The 18,933-nt window shown below is 53.3% G+C and overlaps 1 protein-coding gene across 1 annotated transcript; it reads left to right on the top strand.

Annotated features, from left to right (window-relative positions):
- The first annotated feature begins 16,749 nt into the window (after positions 1-16,749).
- On the top strand, positions 16,750-18,396 carry Chst8 (carbohydrate sulfotransferase 8). The gene is made up of 2 exons (XM_051161807.1): positions 16,750-16,836; positions 17,042-18,396. Exons 1-2 carry the CDS (start codon positions 16,750-16,752, stop codon positions 18,131-18,133), a joined length of 1,179 nt encoding a protein of 392 aa, XP_051017764.1. The 3' UTR covers positions 18,134-18,396.
- Positions 18,397-18,933: the final 537 nt, after the last annotated feature.

The following is an 18,933-nucleotide window of genomic DNA, read 5'->3' on the forward strand; positions in this document are numbered from 1 at the left end:
GATTTGAGTCCATGGTTCCAAGGAGATCTCATCCCATTGAGAGGGGAAGGCACAGCAACTCCGTCTGCGGCAGCAGGAGTGTGAGGCGGTGGCTGTTCACATCGTGGGAGACCATGAAACAGAGAAAGAACTTAAGAACTAGGGTGGGCATAACATCCAAACGCCATTCCCTAGTGGCCTGCACCCAACCAGCCGTGGCCTTCCTCCCTAAAGCCTGCAAAATAGCATTACCACACCCAGTGTGGTTGTAGTCCTTGCACCCAGGAGGCAGAGGCAGATGGATCTCTGTGAGTTCGAGGCCAGCCTGGTCTACAAAGCAAGTCCAGGACAGCCAAGGCTACACAGAGAAACCCTGTCTCAAAAAAAAAAAAAAAAAACCCACAGACATGAGCCTATGGGGGACAGCTCGGATTCACATCATAACACATCTGCCTTGTAATGGGTCGCTCTCCTCCGTGCCCAGCGGCACCCCTGCATCATCCAGGTCATGTTCTTTTATGGGCACCCCTGCCTTTCCTTAGATATTCTAGGCCATGGCAAGTCTTTCCAGGATATGTCCCAGAAGGTCTGCTGTGCATGGATGAGTCAGTTTTGGCCTGTAACTGGACCCCATTTTTTTCCCCCTCTATCTCGGTGCCAGGATCAGGATCAGTTCTTTCCATGAGAATGTGTGATGCTCTCCCAGACTTGTGGCCTGAGACAGCTGGGTTCTGTCCAGATCTGTCACAGAGTGAGTGCTGAAGTTGACCTCAGTTCTTCTGAGGCCTCACTCTGCAGGGCAGGGGGCCGGCCTCCCTCTTTTCCCAAGGAGCACTTTCTGCCCATCATTTGAAACAGAAGCCAGCCCAGGGCCACCCTGTCTGCGGCCTGCTATTCTTCTGGGGGAGCTCATCCCTGCAAAGCCAGCTAGTCGGCCCATGTCTGCATCAGCTCACTTGGGGATACAGTAGAGCATATGGCTGAAAGCTCCAAATGCCATCAGCAGGACCATCCATCACTACAGGCTTACTCCCTGGAGCTCAGGGGATTTCCGGCTTCTGTGAGTCCCCCTCTAAAACCTTTTCTCCCCAAAGCCTTGGGCTTCAGAAGCCCTCTGGAGCCCTACCCAAACTCCCTGATGATGTCTGACACCAGCTGTGTGCCCTGTGCTCACCCAACGGCCCACGCATGTTATTACCCAACATCTCCCACTCCCACCCTCGGTATCCCAGTCTGCTCCCAAACAGACAGCAAGCGCGCTAGTCGCAGCTGGGAGCGTCCTTGGCGTGATTTATTGCCGTCGTTCCAATATTTTGTTTGGAGCAGTAAACCTTTGGGTATAAATCAAGTCATTAGAAGGGATGCCGGTTAATCCTGCAGAAGGTGCCTCAGTGGGCAAGATGGCTCAAAAGTCATTAATTCTTGAGAGGACGGCCCACCCACCAGCTCCACACACAGGCGTGGAAGGCCAAAGGCACACGCCTGACCGCTTCTGTTCCCTTGAGTGGCACGTGTCGCAGCCGCAAAGAAGGGCCCCCAGATAGCTACTTAGGGAATTACTCTGCAGCCTGCCTTGCTCCAGAAACACAACACAGCCAGCCCTGTGCCTGTCACCAGCTCGCTGCCTCCTCAGAGCAGCTGCGGTGGTTAGATTTCAAAAGAGGCCAGAGAACAGTTCAGAAATCTAGTCAACTGTCCTTCCATAGTGTGACCACCTTACGGGTGGTCATTACACGAGGACCGAGTTATATTTGCAAAGCCAAAAACCTGCCCCTAAAGGACCAGCTGTGGTGCACTCAAGTCTAAGGAGGGCTGAGCCGAGGAAGGGGTATTCAGTTGCCCCCTCCGCTCCGACCCAGCTAAACACTGGGAGTCAGGTCCCTGTGCATCCTTCCTCTCCAGGATGGAACCTCGGGATAAAGCTGGGAGCGCCCCGCCCCCCACTCTTCCCACCCCCGGTTGAGGGATTTCCTGAGAAAACTGCCAACTTCTAAGTACACATGACAAGTGTGAACGTTCTGGACGACAGTCTAATGTTCCTGCGCTGGGTCATTGCTAAGGAGTGCGGTGTGATAAGTGACAACGGTGTTGGGGGTCGCCAGGCCGTGTGGTGCACTTTGTTTCTCTACTGCCCCTGCTGCCGCCAAAGCTGAGGTGGGGGTGGGCGTGGGCGTGGAGTGGGCGTGGTGGCTCGTGTCTATGAACCCGGTGTTCTGGAGGCTGACACATAGGTTTGAGGCTAGCCAGGGCTAAGAGTGAGAGCCTGCCTCTTCCTCCCCGTCCCCCATATAAGTAAAAAAATAATGAAGTCAAGCCGCGGCGTACAAGAGCAAACCGGCTAATGGGCTAGCCTCTGCTACCGCTTATAGATAAAGAGTTTGACACTTGAGGCAGCATTCAGATCTCTCGGCTTCAGGTTTGGGGTATCAACATCAGAATTCCTTCACCCCCTACTGAGCCGGAATTCACTCTGTGGAGGAGGACCCCACCGTTGGTTGGAAGTCCCCTCGCCCTCTCTGCATGCCTGCCTCCGCCTCACTAAGCTCCTCCATTATTTAATAAAAATCTACCCTCCCCGCTCTTCTCCTCCCGAGTTCATGACCTGGCCTGGTCATTTCCCATCCACGCCATGACGTCAATGCTAATCCACTTTCTCCTCTCCTGTTGGGCCTCCCTCATGGCGGGCTGCTTCTGAGGTGCCCCAAGAATGACCTTTGAGTGTCCAGCTCTTAGAAAGCCCTCCCTCGCTTTCTCAGCCTTGAAGTCTGGGCCCTAAGGAGCAGTCATCTCTCTTGGCTCGGGTCCTACAGAGTATGGAGGCTTGTGGGGCTAAATGGGTGTGCTGTGTGTGTGTGTGTGTGTGTGTGTGTGTGTGTGTGTGTGTGTGTGTGTGTGTGTAGAACTCAGCCCTCATTGGGATGGTCTGGGGCTACTGTGCTCAGCCCACTTATCTCACAGGCCGGATGGGATCTCTGGGAGAGAACTCCGGGGAACTGCGTACAGGAGCTGGGCTGGGCTGGGCAGAGCAAAGGCTGGCCATGATAAAAACAGTAGAAATGTGCCAGGTGTGGTGGCTCACGCCTTTAATCCCAGCACTCGGGAGGCAGGGGCAGGAGAATCACTGTGAGTTCGAGGCCAGCCTGGTCTACAAAGCAAGTCTGGACAGCCAAGGCTACACAGAGAGACCCTGTCTCAAAAAAAAGACAAAAACAGCAGAAGTGGACTCTTGCCAGACATATGGGGAAGGTGGCATCTCTTTAGGCATCCACAGCAAGCCACTGTTCATATCTGTATTCTGGGTCTTTTTTTGTTGTTTGTTTTTGTTTTTGTTTTTTGTTTTTTTGTTTTCAAGACAAGGTTTCTCTGTGTAGTCTTGGCTGTCCTGGACTCACTTTGTATATACCAGGCTGGCCTCGAACTCACAGTGATCTGCCTGCCACTGCCTCCCAAGTGCTGGGATTAAAGGCGTGCGCCACCACGGCCCTGCTGTATTCTGGGGTCTTACCTGTTCTCCCACACACAGATCTTCAGACCAGAGGCCTCTTGAGTTACTTTTGCCCCAGCCCTTGGCTTCATCAGACTCCAAGTTGAAGGCCCTCCCTGGGAGATTCTCTTTCTTTTCCAAATGTGGTCTGTAGCTACTCAGAGACATAGCAAGAAAAAAGCCATCCTGACCTCTCCCCCATCTCTCTGCTTCTCCTTGGGAGTGGTCCAGGGAGCTCCTGGCCTTGTCTCTGCCATCCGGTCTGTCAATGGGAACACAGCATGACCTCTGGAAGACAGAGTCCCCTGTGTTCAAATGCCGTATGGGATGGGAGGGCCCCTGGTACTGTCGTTGCTTGCCTGTTCTGCTGGAGTCGGGACTGGGAGACTCAGGGGGCCCTCTGGATAGAATCGGGGGTCAGCACTAGCCACCAGCACACAGCCATCAACAATCAATCACCCACCACTGAGGCCCTGGACAGGCCCTTAGGTGACCCTCATTTCTGAGGTGGGCGGTGGCGGTGTGGTCTGCCTCCCCCCAGGACAGAGTGGCCTGTGAGGGACAGGCGCACTTTAAAGAAGCATCCGCCAAGACGGTGTTCACTTTTGTGGCTCTTCAGGGTATCGCAGACAGCAGCTGTGACAGGGCTGACAGCCACAGGCCGGCTCGGTAATTGACGCTGCCGCCCGAATGACACATCCGGAGGCCAGCTGAAGCCGGAAAGATCATTATCTTTCGGTCAGGCCACGGCAGTAATGAGGCGGCCCCACCGCCTGCCTCTGAAGGGCAGTAAGAGAAACAGTGCCCACAAGTGGAGCAGCCAGCAATAGGGCAGGGTCAGTTGATGCTAGCGTCATGCTTTCCACAGAGCCCTTTCAGGCTCGGGTGTCTACAGGATCCACTTGTTTTCATTCCCTGGGACTCTGTCGTAAGAGTTCACTACTATTTAAGCCAAATTCACTCCCTTCCTGCTGAGATGCTAGCAGTCTCAGGAGAGCAATCACCGGGTCCTATAAGCTGGTACGTTCACCCTATTTTCTTTGACTGACGTTTGGTTCTCTCAGATGGAGCTTCATCTAGACTAAGCTAGGTAGCTGAGGTTAGCTTTGAATTCCTGTCGCCTCTGCCCCCATCTCCTAAGTGCTAGGATGAGAGGCATGTGTGTGATGGCATCACATCCGGCTCCATCCATCCCATTTGATCCCCTGGGCACGGCCCTGTGCATCTGTGACTCCCAGGCTTGGTGCCTCCATCCCATTAAGCTCTAGTCTAGTCTGTCTGTCTGTCTGTCTGTCTCTCTCTCTCTGTCTCTAACACACACACACACACACACACACACACGCACGCACACATGCACACGCACACACGCACACATGCACACAGCACCAGCGAGACATAGGCTCCTGGGCACGAATGTCTATCTGGCCCTACTAAGACGTGTTCCCTTTCAACCAAAACACACCCCAGTCCAACTTAACACTCAAGCCCAATGCTGGAAGCTGCTTCTCCCCACTCCGAGTCAGCCCCCAGGTCCCGCTGCTGAGTTGGAGCCAGCGTTTTTTTGTTTTGTTTTGATTTTGTTTTTGTTTTTACCAGCCCAGGAGGCCCTCGCACCTTGTTTCACAGCGGCAGTGTGACATCTGCTATGGTGGGAATATTTGGAAATCAGCTCTCAGAAGGTCAGACTCCTCCCCACCCCGCTGCTCAGGGGGGGAGTTGTTGAAGCTCACCCCTAAGCTTAACCACTGGTGTCCTTTACTATCGCCTCGGCCAGGTCTCTAGTGTCTCTCACCTGCTCAAGGCGTTTTTTTTTTGTTTGTTTGTTTGTTTGTTTTGGTTTTTTCGAGACAGGGTTTCTCTGTGTAGCCTTGGCCATCCTGGACTCACTCTGTAGACCAGGCTGGCCTCGAACTCACAGCGATCCGCCTGCCTCTGCCTCCCGAGTGCTGGGATTAAAGGCGTGCGCCACCGCGCCCGGCTGCTCAAGGCGGTTTTGCCTGATGGATCTTGCGGATGGGTCTTCACTTCCTCATCATACAGTGGCCCTCGAGTTAGAACAAGCCCAGAGCTGAGCTCCCGAAACCTAGGAGATAAAAGTCTGGTGCCTTTAGGACCATAAAGCCCCTTGTTTGGTGGACCCTTCCAGTCTTTTCTGTCCTGCCTTTTCTCACAACCCTTCAGTGTCTGTGTCCCTCCCTTTGCCCTGTGAGCCTGGCTCCCTTCACCCCCCCCCCCCCCAGAAGTCTGGCTCCCTTCGCCCCGTGAGCCTTGCTCTTATGAAGCAAAACAGCTGAGCTCTGCCAGGAACATTTACATTCATTTCTCTCAGGTGCCAGCCGCCACCACATCACGTCCCCCTGGCTAACTGGCCTTGCCTGCCACAGCCCCCCACCCCCCACGTCACACAAGCACATATGGCCTCACTGGTCCCTGCCTTAACTTCTAAGTAGAATATAAACTCCATGCATTTGGGACTAAACTCTCTCTTTGCTGGCTATGACACCGTCACCAATGGCAGCACACACCAGCCCCATCAAGGTACTTGCCCAGGGTGTTCTGCTGTGGTGGGCAGCGGGCCAGGCGCCAAACAGAGATGGGAGCTCTGGGGGCCACGTGGCGCCGCTCATGGTGGGTGTCATGAAGTTTGTTCCTGCTCACCTTCCGCGTCATTGGCTACCTCCCACTTGTCCTTCCAGCCATGTATTTAAGGGCACCTGAAACACAGATAAGGCACATCTTGTGCTAAGACGCATGTGTAGACTCTGAGACCAGTAGGGATTCAAACTCGAGTGCCCCCGACCCCTTGCACGTGCCACATCACATAGCAGAAAGGTTGCCGTGTGGAGAACCGCACGCACATACCTGTTTGCCGTGCATGGTATGTCGGACCGTAAGACATGTAGTCAACTCCCATCAACGCACAAGCTGATCATGGGTGTGCTGTGACGCGGTGAAAATTACCCACAGACTTTAAACAAAGAAGCACTTTGAAGCTGGAGTTCAGGGCCCCTCCCTATAGGTGGGCGGGGCTTATGGAGAAGAAATGTGTTTAGAGCTACCACCCCCACCAAGTGATGGGCAGGTGGTTTATGTGGGTCTAGTGGGGCAGCTGCTGGGTTCACAGACTAGCCGAGCGAGCGAGCGAGCAAACGCAGCGTTGACTGACAGACAGCTTCCACAGGCCAGCCTTTGACAGTTCCCAGGGAATTCACAGCTCAGGCTGAGCTGACAGGGAACTACCCAGTTGAACCAAGAATCCTAATCACAAAGGCAGGGAGTGGAACCAGTATACAAAACAAGAAGCAGCCAGATCCATCGGGCCAGTGCCCATCAGTCAGAGCCGGGGAGAGTCCTGCTGCCGGCCCCTCCCAGAGACCCTGTACCGCTGTAGCAGTTGTGCCCAGGAGTCCAGCTGCTGGAAAAGGAACAGGGCATCCGAATACCAGGAGCCAGAGGCTTCCAACTGGTGGGCTCCAAACGTCCCATGCCACCTGCACCTCTGTGGACTTGCACGATGAGCATTTACAAAAACAGTGAGACAGCCAGGCATGGTGGCTCATGCCTGTAATCACAGCACTCGGGAGGCAGAGGCAGTTGGATCTCTATGAGTTCGAGGCCAGCCTGGTCTACAGAGAGTCTAGGAAAGTCAACTCCTGCCTCTCCCCCCCACCGCCCAAAAACACCATTGACATTTAGAGTTTAAGGTCACACTGCTATCAAGTCTGACTCTCTCTCCCACCCACCTTACAGCCCTTTGTTCTTATTCTCCCCTTTTTGGTACCCTGGCACCTCCTTAATTGATGTGACTCACACCCAGGTACCCAGGCCTGGTGCCAATACCTGTTATCCCAGCATTCAGCAGGAAGATCATGAGTTTAAGGCCAGCCTGGCCTACACAAAGAGATAATGATAACAGAACAAACTGTGTCCAGACAATTCTCCTAAGCCGTGTCTGGGGGAAGGTCCAAACTTGAGGATCATGGTACCCTCTGCTATGGGTCCATATCGTCCCCAAACTCATGTATTCTCCAACCTGCATCATCAGATTCAGATGATAACTGCTACTTGGGAAGGGACTTAGAATTAGATGAGGTCCTGAGGCTAGCCCCATCCCGTGAAAGGATTAAGGTCTTAGTAACAACAGAAAGAGCAACCTAGGGCTTAGCTCAGTGGTAGAGCCCTTGCCTAGGCTCTACCAGCAAGAGGCCGTGGGCATAGCTCAGTAGCAAAGTACCTGCCAGGCTTGCATGAGTCCCAGAGTTCAGTCCCTAGACGTGGAAGAAAAGAAGTTAGGAAGAGAGAAAGGCAGCTTGGGTTTGCACGTTCGTGCCCCCTTGCCATGTGCTGCCCTTTGCCATGCTTTGATGGAGCAGAGAAGGCCTCACCAGGTTCCAGACCACGCTCTTGGGCTTCCAGCCTTCAGGACTGTGAGTCAAATGAGCAATGCTTTGTCCATTACTGAGTCTTGGGTATCCAGAAAGCGAGCAACGGCAAACCCTCGCCTGGCTGAACAGCTGGACAGCACCCACCCAGAGTCCACCCAGAGAAGCCCAGGCTCTAGGCTAGAGGGATGGCCTTGCAGGGACAGTGGCAGCAGCTGCTGTGTGTGTCACCTGAGAATGACAGGTCTGAATCCTGCCTCCCATAAAGTCCATGTGCCGACTTCAGAGCTAACTTCAGGGGTCCAGAAACAGCAGGTATCTTTGTGGGGAACAGCTCCACTGGCCATGTGGGCATGCACCGCACAGCCAGTCTGGGCAATGCCCTGTAATCTAGCAATTTAGTAAATTGAATTTTTCCTATGAACCACACGTGAGGATTTAAAGCCCTTTCGTGAGGTTTCTTTCATCCAAATTTGGAGCCTAGAGCCCGGGCTGCTCTCTAATTGCTGAGCACTTGGGTCTTTCACTTTGCATCTAATCTGCATATATTAAAGGTCTACCCACATAGAGGCTCGCCTGTTCACCGCAAGGCAGCCGGGAGTTCCATGGGAGCAGTTTGGCCCTCACCCCTGGACCAGCAGACACCCACAAGGTCAGAGTGACCTGGGCTGGTGAGAAGAGAGCCACAGGAACAGGACCCCAACCACACATGGCAACAGGATGCAGCCAGCCAGGGGTGTCTAATGTCAAGGGGAGGCGGGGCTTCAAAGCCATCTAGTCACAAGTGGCAGTAGGTCCTTCCTCAGCTTGGCCTGGCCCTGTCCACCTGAGCGCCCAACTAGCACCTGACACTCACACACGCAAGTCTTTCCAGGCCATGGAACTGCACTAGAGGAATACCTGGAAAGGGTTGCTGACCCCAGACTCTGAAAGGAGAGGCCCAACTCCCACCCTGCATCTGGTACCCACAGTCTTGTAGCATCAGCCCTCCCACAAGCATTTACCGAGCCCCTAGCGTATATACCAGGCATTGCTCCAGTCGACCAAAGAAAACAAGACAAAGTCCTTCCTTACAGACAACAAATCCCAACACAGTCCAAGAATCTGAAGGTCCCACCTCAACCCCTGCTGCCAAGATCTAGGCTGCTCCTGCCCTGCCCTTAGGGACACTCTACAGACCCATAAAAAACTTATCTCCTGCTCCGGATTGAGTCCTGTGCCCTCCCCCAATGCAGAACTCTCCACCACCACCCCAGTACCCATAACTATGATGACCCAGGCTCCCTGCAGACATAACCAAGTAAAAGACGTTCTTTGGAGAAGACATCCATGGAAAGACAGTGGGAAGAAACTGAACTTACGTTGCCCAAAGCCAGGGATCACCCGGAAACTGCCAGAAGCTGGAAGAGATGGGAGGAGTGTTCCCAGAGGCTTAGGAGGAAGTGTGGCCCTGCCAGCACCTTTATTTTTTTAGTTTGCTTTGTGTCTGTTGAGTGGTTTGCCCCACGCGTGTGTGTGCGTACTACGTCAGTCCAGGGCAGCCAAGGCTACACAGAGAAATCCGGTCTCAAAGAAGAAGGAGGAGGAGGAGGAGGAAGAGGAGGAGAAGGAGGAGGAAGAAGATTCAAGAACAGAGGGTGGACGTGGATTTGGAAGCCACCCTCTGCCACTCTGGTGCTGGACTTTTCTCACTGCTCCCTTCTGGTTTGACTCCTTTACAGTGGCTCTGCAGAGTCCAGAGTGGCAGGACCCTCTCAACACTGCCCACCAGGACCTGGGCCTAGAGCTTGAGTAGCCCAAGCAGCTGTCACCCTCCAGTGTGACATACTTGGTAATGTAGCCTTTTCTAGGTGCTGTTAGACATCAGTGCAAATGCTGACACACTCTAGCCACAGCGCTGGGCTCAGTTGTCTTCCCAGGTGCTTTCCTGGACATTAGGAATTGAGATGTCAACATGGAACCCGGTAGATCTCCTTATATCTCTGTAGGGGGTACATATAAGATCCTTCTACCCAGAATTCCCACGTGCTAATGAAGGCCTCCCAGCTCTGCCACAGACTCAGACTGTCTCTCTTCATTGTGAAGAAACTAGGTAAGAATAAAGCATGTTGGTGCACACCTTTAATCCCACCCAGCCCTGGAAGACTCAGTCCGGAAGACTGTAGGTTTGAGAGTACAGTGAGACTCTCTCAAAAAAAATAAAATAGAGCAAAAAAAAAAAAAAAAAAAAAAAAAAAAAAAAAAAGAGGAAAAGGTGGGGGAAATCAAAGGAAACAAGCCTGGCTTTGTGGGGCTGCGATGTGGCTTAGTGGTAGAGTGCCTAGAACCCCCCAGTGAGGGGTTGGGGTGTGGCTCAGTGGTAGAGCCCCTGCCTAGAATCCCCCAGTGAGGGGCTGGGGTGTGGCTCAGTGGTAGAGCTCCTGCCTAGAATCCCCCAATGAGGGGCTGAGTGTGGCTCAGTGGTAGAGCCCCTGCCTAGAATCCCCCAATGAGTGGCTGGGGTGTGGCTCAGTGATAGAGCCCCTGCCTAGAATCCCCAGTGAGGGGCTGGAGTGTGGCTCAGTGGTAGAGCTCCTGCCTGGAATCCCCAGTGAGGGGCTGGGGTGTGGCTCAATGGTAGAGCCCCTGCCTAGAATCCCCCAGTGAGGGCCTCATCAATAGAACATTTATACATGGAACCCTGAGTTCCATCTTTAGTCCCACAAGGGAGAAAAAAAAATGAAGGAAGGGAGGGAGGGAGGAAGGAAGAAAGGAAAGAAAGAAGAAAAAAGGATGCACCTTGCCTATCATCATTAGCTTCAGCTTTCCCTTAGCAGTACCAAAAAGGTTTTCAGCCAAAAAACTAAGAAGAAAAACACCAGGCAATGAAGAGTTCACAGCACGGAGCACATTTGGCAGTTCCCATAACTCATGCCTTGTTTCTTCTCACTGATGCTCACTCTTCTCACGTTGTGTGTGTTTCTTTGAATGTCATCTTCCAGAAGGAGAGAGTAGCTGTTTATTTCCTGCTGCGCAGAGGGTTGAAGTGCCCTTACAGATTTTTAACATTGTTCTGAGAGCTAACCCAGACACTTAGAGCAGAGGCAGAGTGCAGCTGACCTTGAGGGTCTCCTGTTCTGGGTGAGGGCGGGAGACAGGTACATTGCAGCATCTGTGTCATTGAAAGGAAATGGAGGCTGGGCATCCCTGCTTATGCTGCCCAGCAGGCTCACTTTATTGTCCCCCCCGCCCCCTGCTAAGAGCAAAATCTAGCACAAGTACCCTACCACTGAGCCACGCCCCAACCCCTCACTGAGGGATTCTAGGCAGGGGCTCTACCACTGAGCCACGCCCCAGCCCCTCACTGGGGAATTCTAGGCAGGGGCTCCACCACTGAGCCACACCCCAGCCCCTCACTGGGGGATTCTAGGCAGGGGCTTCACCACTGAGCCACGCCCCAGCCCCTCACTGGGGATTCTAGGCAGGGCCTCTACCACTGAGCCACACCCCAGCCCCTCTGGGGGATTCTAGGCAGGGGCTCTACCACTGAGCCACACCCCAGCCCCTCACTGGGGGATTCTAGGCAGGGGCTCTACCACTGAGCCACACCCCAGCCCCTCATTGGGGAATTCTAAACAGGTGCTCTACCTCTGAGCCACACCCCATCTTCTCACTGGTGAGTGTTTTTTGGTTTTTTGAGACAGGGTTTCTCTGTGTAACAGCTCTGGCTATCCTGGAACTTGCTCTGTAGTCCAGACTGGCCTTGAACTCATGGAAATCCACCTGCCTCTGCCTCCCAAGTGCTGGGATTAAAGGTGTGTGCCACCACTGTCCAACATAGTCCTTTTTTTAAAATGGTATTTTATTCTTTTTAAAAAAATGATTTATTATTAAGTATGCAGTGTTCTACCCACAGGTCAGAAGAGGGCATCAGATTACATTATAGATGACTGTGAGGCACCATGTGGTTGCTGGGAATTGAACTCTGAACCTTTGGAAGAGCAGGTGGTGCTCTCAACCACTGAGCCATCTCTCCAGCCCTCACTAGTTAGTTTTAAGTGAGCACTGTACCCACAGAGCCATGTCCCCAGCCACTGCTTTTTCTAAGCTGAATCAGGCTGAGCTTGAACTTACTCATTACCTAGGCCAACCTTGGATTAGCCCTTCTTCTGCCTCAGCCTCTTGAGGGCTGGGATTACCATACTTTAATGTGCCCTGCTAAATCAGTTTTTATCTGGACTGTATTTATTTAGGATTTGAGGTGGTGGTATTTAAGCCACAGCCACCTCCTCCTCCTCCTCCTCCCCCTCCTTCTTCAAGATTTATTTATTATGTATACAGTGTTCTGCCTACACACCAGAAAAGGGCACCAGATCTCATTATATAGATGGTTATGAGCCACCATGTGGTTCCTGGGAATTGAACTCAGGACCTTTGGACGAACAGCCAGTGCTCTTAACCTCTGAGCCATCTTTCCAGCCCACCTCTTTCTTCTTAAGAGTGCCTGCCATGCAAGCTGAGCATGGTGGCACATGCCTTTAATCCCAGCACTCAGGAGGCAGAGAGACAGATGGATCTCTGTGACTTCGAGACCAGCCTGGTCTACAGAGAGAGTCCAGGACAGCCAAGGCTACACAGAGAGAGCCTATCTCCAAAAACAGAGCCCCGTGCTACTGCTGCCAGGCCTGCAGCTTAACAGTTGGCTAGCTGACCTTTCCTGGGTGCTCCACAGAGTTGTCAGTGGTCCTGAAGTGCAGTGCCCCGGGCCATGCCCAAACTCTAGCCTCATACTCTGATCTCTGGGTTTGGCTTGCCCGGACCCTCTGCCGTTATTTAGGCAACACATGGAAAAAGTCCCTCCTTCCCCTTGAGAACTGAGCCATTGGCAAGGGTTGGGGGGAGTCCACTGCATTCCAGAAATGTCTGTGTGGGAATCAGGCTCATCGTCCACTAATGAACCGCCCTGAACTTAAGGATTGGGATCGTACGGCTTTGGGCACATTCTCAGCTCCACCTGAAACCAGACCTTTAATCTGTTATTAATTGCGGTATACAGTTTCTTTTCCAAGTCGACGGTTGCAGCCAGCTTGGCTTGGTGGGCAAATGTGTCTTTGGGCTGTGTCCAGGAGGAGGTTTCCCTTCATCCCGTGCCCTTGATGGCCCAGGACTCGCCATCTGTTGAAACTCCCTAGTGGTTTGGAGGCAGCGTGCACAAGACAAGATCGACTGGTCCCCGCCTGTCCCCTCTGCACGGATGAAAGGGGGGCAGGGCCCCACAGCCCTAGGAAGCTGCAGCCTGACTTCACTGAGTGATGGGGTACCTCTGCAAGCGGCTCTTCAGCCCCGCTCCTGGCCAAATTTAGCATGACTCGTTTGCTCCGGAAAAGGAATATAAATAAGTACCGTCACACCTTGACAGGTTGACAGGAGTGACAACCAGAGTAAATCCCCGTGTCTGAGACGCTGAGGAGGAGAGGTGATTTAGCAGAGCCGGCTGCCGTCACCAGAAGAAAATAATTAAGGGACGCTGTGGTGGAGAGGGAAACCGGAGCGGCTGCAGCAGGTCCCTTCTGGTGAAGGGATCTGTCATCGTTGGCAGCGGGAGAGGACCCCACACGCCAAAGAGAAATGAGCTCTGGCTGAGAGGGCAGGCGCTGGTGAGGATGGGATTGGCTCCGGCTGAGGGGACACTTGGCAGGACTTCACCTCTAAGCCGACTGCTCACCCGACTTCTGCACAGAGCTCCCCCCAGAGTCTAGAAGAGACTAGAAAGCTTGTTTGCGAACTTCCCATGGCTATATGTGTGTGTGCAAACACCCAGGAAGGCAGGTCCTTTATCCCAAAAGGGCATCACTTGTACCCAATCCAAGGCCGGGAGGACAAAGTGACCGTGTACCCAAGGCTCTACCTCTGCTTCTATCTGTTACGGTTTGGATATGAAATGGCTCCTGTTTTGAATACTTACAGCTTTAAAGTCCTTGGTGCTTTTAGGAGGTGGTCCTGGCAGGGAGAAATGGGTCACTGGGGCAGACCTTTGTGTTTATACCCACTTCCGGTTCTGCCTCTAGTCCACCACTGTGGGAAGAGTCGGCCTGCTGTACCCACTTCCAGTTCTGCTTACCCACTTCCGGTTCTGCTCCTAGTCCACCACTGTGGGAGGAGTCGGCTTGATGCGCCTGTTACCATGACTACCACATGCCTGCCCGGCAACAGTGGACTGAAATCCCTAAGACTGTACACCAAAATAAAGTCTTTCTCAAGTTGTTTCTGTCAAGTATTCGGTCATGGCGGTGAGAAAGTGCCTAAAACATCTCACTAAGGAGTCGAAGAAGGTTCCAGACACTGTGTGTGGTGGCCCACACCTACAGTCCTAGCAGGGAGAAGGGAGCAGGAGGATTGTAAATGTGCGTCCAGCTTGGCATAGAGCTGAGGCCGCTGTCCCAGAAATAAGGCTCTGGGGCCTGGGGAAGTGACGTGATGAGGTCAGCGTTTGTCATGCTCACAAGCATCAAAGTAAAAAACGTCAGGCTTGGCAGTGGATGTGGGATCCCAGGGGCGGTCACTGGCCAGCCGGGCTCAGTGAAAGATCCCTACTCCCACACGTGTGCACACACCATGTGCAGAAACACATAAAAGCCCACACACTGGGCACCGTGAGATTTTTTTTTAAAAAATCACAGCCCTGAAGCCAAGAAATTGGATCCCGCAGAGGAATCCACCGAGAGTCTAGGTCAGTGACAACCTGGCTGCCTTCTCAACCAACTGCCCCCAACACACCAAATGATGTGAAGGAGAATTTCCCAGCTTGATCAAAGGTTGACATTCCTAGGACGTGTTAGCCTAAGTGGCCCCTGTCCAGGCCCAGTGAGACCTCTTTGGTGGGCAGAAGGAACATTCTAGAGCTTGGCTGGTGTCATGGTTTGGATATGAAGTGTCCCTCCAAAAGGCTTGTTATGGCTTCAATGTGAAAAGTCCTTCACGGGCTCAGGTGTTTGGACACTTGGCCACCGCCTGGTGGCGCTGTTTGAGGGTGCTGTGGAATTTTTAGGGTGCATAGCCTAAATGGCAGATATGGAGCTATAGGGGATGCCTACAGGGCTATACCCGGCCTTGGTTTGAGCCTAAGATCTCTGGTTTCTGGTCGGCTGAGATATAATAAATCATTTCCCAACCACAGACATGGGACAAGCTGTCATGCCTCACCCACAGTGGGATTGTGAGACAAAAATAAATTCTTTTTGTTTGTTTGTTTGTTTTTTCAAGACAGGGTTTCTTTGTGTAGCCTTGTGCTTTGTAGACCAGGCTGGCCTCGAACTCACAGCAATCTGCTTGCCTCTGCCTCCCCAAGTGTTGGCATTATAGGCGTGCGCCACCACTGCGCCTGGCAAACCCTTCTTCTATAGTGCTTCCTGTCTGATATTTTTGTCTCAGCAACAATAACAGTTTTGGTACAAGGGTCATGTGTTCGTCAAGCCTTGGTCCCCAGCTCTTGGCCCTGTTTAGGAAGTTCTGAGAACTTCGGAGGGTGAGGCCAGCTTAAAGAAGAGGCTTGCTGGGATGAGTATTTTTTATGGTATCTGGTCCTAGGCCATTTCCTGTCGTGTTCTCTCAGATTCCTGTTCAGTTGTGACGTCTCCCCACCACCATGATGCCATGTCGAAGAAGCAGGTGATGCCAAGCAACCATGGATTGGTCCCTCTAAACCTGTGGCCTTAAATAAATCTTTCCTCTTTAAAAAATAAAAATAAAAAACACAGAGAGAGATTTATTTTAATTTTCTGTGTATGGGTGTTTGCTGCAAGTGTGCCTACATGTATGTCGTGCCCAGAGAGGTCAGAAAACGGCACTGGAATGTCTGGAACTGGACCGTAAGTTGTCACGTGGTGCTGGGAATTGAACCCAGGTCCTCTGGGAGAGCAGCAAGGATTCTGAACTAATGAGCCATCTCTCTAATTTCCAATATTTCTTCTTCTAATTGGTGTGGGTCAGGCATCTTGTCATAGCAACCAGGAGAGTAACAAACACAGCCGACAGCATACAGGTCTCTCTCCCTCCTCCCCTCTCCCCGCAAGTTACCAATCAGTGTTTGTCCGTATCGTGGCCCTGCTCACACCCGTAGGGGACACCAGGATGAGCCAGACGTGGACATCATCCCCGTGGCTGTACCGAGGAGGCCAAAGCTATGGAAGGCTAGGGAACTTTCCAGGTGTGGTGGGATGCCTTCCTTCCACTGGCTTGGTATCTGCAAGTGTCGTATTCGAGTATGGAGCAGGATGTGGCGACAGGCGTGGAGAGACTGGATAGGGCTTTGGGGGGCGGGGGTTGCTTGTTTGTTTGTTGAGACAGGGTTTCTCTGTGTAGCCTTGGTTGTCCTGAACTAACTTTGTAGAGCAGGCTGGCCTCGAACTCACAGAGATTCCGCGTAACCTCTGCCTCCCTTGAGTGCGGATTAAAGGCGTGCGGCGCCGCGGCCGCCACCACCACCACCCACCCTCACCCACCCCCGCCTGGACAGGGCTATCTAATGGGCACTTTGTGACTTAATGGCTGTTGGGCTGTGCCGGCATGTGGTTCTCTCAACACTTCCACTGTTTAACGCTTCTCTCTCCTCTGTTGCTTTCCAGGCATAAAATTCAGCATCAGGCCTCAACAGCCCCAGCATGTAAGTTCAAAGTACCCCATAAATCACAGATGCCACGGGGCGGGGGCGGGGGGGGGGGGAGCTGGGGAGGGTGAGAAAGGCGAATCCATTCATAGGAAGAAAAATGTGTCAGGTCCTTTCCAGGAGCCTTTGGGATCAAAACCCTGGGCTTTGGATCCGTGAATTTCCCTTCTCGGTTACATGGCTTCTTTGGACTGTGCTAAGAGGCACAGTAAAGCTGACCCAGCCTCCTTCCTGCAGGCCACGGGCTCCCACCGCCCGCTATGGCCAAGGCGAGGTTCCTGGGGGGACTGCGCCACCTTGTGGTAGCAATTATATTTGCCGTTCAGGTCCCACATTTCCGCAATACTGTATGGACAGCAGATCTTAGAACAGAGGAGGCTCATTAGTCGGCCTCAACTTCCCTTGCCTGGAGGGAAATTTAAGAGAGTGGATAGACACCTCCCCCCCGCCCCGGCCCCATCCCGCCATATGGAGAGCCAAGATGATGTGCCCCCCCCCCAAGCCCGGTTGTCCTAAAAAAAAACACCCTAGCCACTTGTGTTCTCGTCCCAGGGTAGCGACTTGAGGACACCCACGGAAAGGGTCACACGAGATTCACCCAGCGGGTTCCCAAGAGGCCTCCAACTGCAGGTGCCTGACCAGCCTCGAGCTCACCTGAAGACGGCTGCTTCTCATTTGCGACTCCGGCAGCGCAGGCGGAGACTGCTCATCAAAAAGATGCCGCCGACTGCAGGAACCATCCGCGGAGGCAGGAACTCGACTGAGACCTTTGTCCAGCCAAGACCCCGCACCGTGGACAGTCGTTGGGTCAGCCTGCAGCAGACCCAGCAGGAGCGCAAGCGCGTGATGCAGGAAGCCTGTGCCAAGTACAGGGCCAGCAGCAGCCGCAGAGCGGTCACTCCCCGCCACGTGTCCCGCATCTTCGTGGAGGACCGCCACCGGGTGCTGTACTGCGAGGTGCCCAAGGCAGGCTGCTCCAACTGGAAAAGGGTGCTTATGGTGCTTGCCGGGTTGGCCTCCTCCGCTGCGGATATACAACACAACACCGTGCACTACGGCAGCGCCCTCAAGCGCCTGGATACGTTCGACCGTCAGGGCATCGTGCACCGGCTCAGTACCTACACCAAGATGCTCTTTGTCCGGGAACCCTTTGAGCGGCTGGTCTCTGCTTTCCGAGACAAGTTCGAGCATCCCAACAGTTACTATCATCCCGTCTTTGGCAAGGCTATCCTGGCCCGGTACAGGGCCAACGCCTCGCGGGAGGCGCTGCGGACTGGATCCGGTGTGCAGTTCCCCGAATTCATCCAGTACCTCCTGGATGTCCACAGGCCCGTGGGCATGGACATCCACTGGGACCACGTTAGCCGCCTGTGCAGCCCCTGTCTCATCGACTATGACTTTGTGGGCAAGTTCGAGAGCATGGAAGACGACGCCAACTTCTTCCTGCGGCTCATCCACGCACCTGGCAACCTGACTTTCCCGAGGTTCAAGGACAGGCACTCTCAGGAAGCGCGGACCACGTCGAGGATCACCCATCAGTACTTCGCTCAGCTCTCCTCCCTGCAGCGGCAGCGCACCTACGACTTCTATTACATGGACTACCTGATGTTCAACTACTCCAAGCCTTTCTCGGACCTATACTGAGGGCGGGGCCTGCTGGTCAGGGCCGGGCTATGTCCGCCCACTCACCTGTGCTTATGCACCCAACAGGAGTTGAGCTAGCCCAAGCACAGGGTTGTGAGGCTATGAGGCCTTGTAGCTGTGGCCCGAGGTGGCCAACAGGGGACCGCTGGACCATGACCCTTTGTCCCACACCCTCGTTGGGTTGGTGAGCTTGATACTGAGTACTCAGATGGATGCTCTAAGAACTCAGCTGAGCTATGCTGACCAGGGAAGCCTGAAGCCCAGGAGAGGGCCCTCCCGCCCCCAGCCGTAAGGGATGTCCTGCATCCTGTTATCCTTTGCCTTGTACCAAACCACGTGGTTTGCTGCTTTTCTATGACCCAGGGGAAGGTCTGAATAAAGCACATGGTTTTCAGAGCAGGGGTGTGTCTACTCCATGTCAGGCTATGAGATGACAGGGACCTTGCCACTCTGCTTTGGGGTTACTATTAATTATATGAGAATATGTGCACACGGGTGCAGATGTCTGCGGGGCCGGAGGAGTCGGATTCCCCCCAGAGCTGGAGTTGCAGGCGGTGGTGAGCCTCCCTGTAGGTGCAGACAACCGAACTCAGAACTGCAAGAGCAAGCTGGGTGAGCTCTTAGCCCCTGAGCCACATCTCCACGTCCTGCTTTTGTTGTGTTGAGATGAAATCTTGCTATGTAGCTCCAGTTTGGGGTTTTCGGCTTTTGTTTGTTTGGTTGATTGGTTTTGTTTGGTTTTTAAATTTTGTTTTGTTTATTTGTTTGTTCTTTCTCTTTCCGCCAGACAATCAGCCAGA

This window comes from Acomys russatus, chromosome 19 (genome assembly GCF_903995435.1).
Source record: "Acomys russatus chromosome 19, mAcoRus1.1, whole genome shotgun sequence".
In the NCBI taxonomy this organism is placed as follows: domain Eukaryota; kingdom Metazoa; phylum Chordata; class Mammalia; order Rodentia; family Muridae; genus Acomys; species Acomys russatus.